The sequence below is a fragment of the Austrofundulus limnaeus genome, unplaced genomic scaffold (genome assembly GCF_001266775.1).
Source record: "Austrofundulus limnaeus strain Quisiro unplaced genomic scaffold, Austrofundulus_limnaeus-1.0 Scaffold11, whole genome shotgun sequence".
In the NCBI taxonomy this organism is placed as follows: domain Eukaryota; kingdom Metazoa; phylum Chordata; class Actinopteri; order Cyprinodontiformes; family Rivulidae; genus Austrofundulus; species Austrofundulus limnaeus.
The window spans coordinates 2674922-2676518 of NW_013952413.1; the positions used below are offsets into that span (position 1 = coordinate 2674922).

A 1597-nucleotide genomic window follows, 5' to 3' on the forward strand; every position below is an offset into this window, starting at 1 on the left:
ATATATATATTATCGTCCCTTATCTTTACTGTGATAAAACCTAGAAATTATTGTGATACATTCTTACTCCGTATCGCCCATCCCTAGTACTGAGTTACTGTAAATCTCTGCTAATGTTTAAAAACTAAACAGCACTAGAAAGTTAAACAAAACAAAACAACAATCTAAGTAAAAGAAGACAGTTGTACACTAGAGAAAAAACTTGACAAGTTTGTATTTCTAAACCTATTCAGTGTGTTTATTGCTCACCTATATTTTTCTCTCAACATTACTCTTCTGTCCTACAGCGTCCACTACAATTACATGCACATGGCCAATTACGTAAATTAAATTACACTTATAAGACGGCCATTGGCTACTTTCCTTACAGAGAGTTGGCAACACTGGTTATCATTACATTACGAGTAGAGACAACCCCTTGTTATGATTCTGTTTGTATTATTGTGTATATTATATTAGTGTAATGTTCTTTTGTTGTGTTTGCAACAATGGGTTCTCATTTTTTTTTATTAACAGCTACAAGAAGTGTTTGTGACGACGAGGCTGCTGCAGCACAACTCTTAACATTGAAATGCCCTGTGCCTGCCACAGCAAACATTTACATCACATCAAMTTCCTCGTTTTACGGGGTCAACGAGACTTTGTGTACTTCGCAATGAATCGGTTGGAAAACGACTTCTTACCTTTGTAGAAGCACTCCTCGCTGTGCATGATGGTAATCCTGTGTCCGCTGAGGCAGGAGGCCCGGTGGAGCTCACAGTGGTTCTGATACAGCTTCCCATCGGAACCACACACGGGTTTATAGTGTGGTTTGCAGTGATCCAAGCACCTGCACTCCCCTTGGTCCATCCCATGGTCGACCACACAATGGCGTCCCAAGCCACAGTAYTTGTGTTCACATGGACCAGGGTAACCGGGATGTCCCAAGTAATCTATGAGACAATTTACAAAAATAAAAACAACATTTTCATCAATATAGTCATTGTTTTGTTTTGTTTCCCTCATTTTGGGTGTTACATATTGGTTGATTGAAATCAGTGATCTATGTGTCTGCCAACAAGGACGGGATTTTTATTTTTTTTTAAATCAAAACCAAATGACACATTTCTCAGCTCTCAATGTTTCGGACCAGTGGTGCCCAATTTTGGTTCTTCTGGGCCATTCCCCTGCATGTTTTAATTGTTTCTCTGCTTTGACACACCTGGTTTGAATGAATGAGTGATTAACAGGCTCCTGCAGAACATGAAGTCATGCTAAAGAGTTGGAAAAACAACTAAAACATGCAGGATAATGACCCTCAAGGACCAGCATTGGGCACCACTGCTGTAGACGTCCAAATGGACGAGACAAATCCACAACAAAACTTTCACGAAAACGCTGAATATCGGTGCACTTAATGCTTGCATATGAAAATGCAAGTCTTTAAACAAATACGTTGCTACATAAAACACAACTGAAAGAACAGAATTCAGTCTTTGTAAACAGATGTAACTAATTTTTGATGAAGTGCGGAAACTGAGGACATTTTCTCGATTTAATTACTCCAAATCTGTTTGTAGTAATTAATGTTTAAAAAAATAATAATAAAGAATAAACA

The 1597-nt window shown here is 38.2% G+C and overlaps 1 protein-coding gene across 1 annotated transcript in view; it reads right to left on the reverse strand.

Moving 5' to 3' along the window:
- The window catches only part of fstl5 (follistatin-like 5), a 234636-nt gene that overhangs the window by 143329 nt on the left and 89710 nt on the right, over positions 1-1597 (reverse strand). The window contains exon 4 of the mRNA XM_014002001.1: positions 684-932. Coding sequence (XP_013857455.1) covers positions 684-932 — 249 coding nt within the window. The remainder of the gene's footprint in view (positions 1-683; positions 933-1597) is intronic.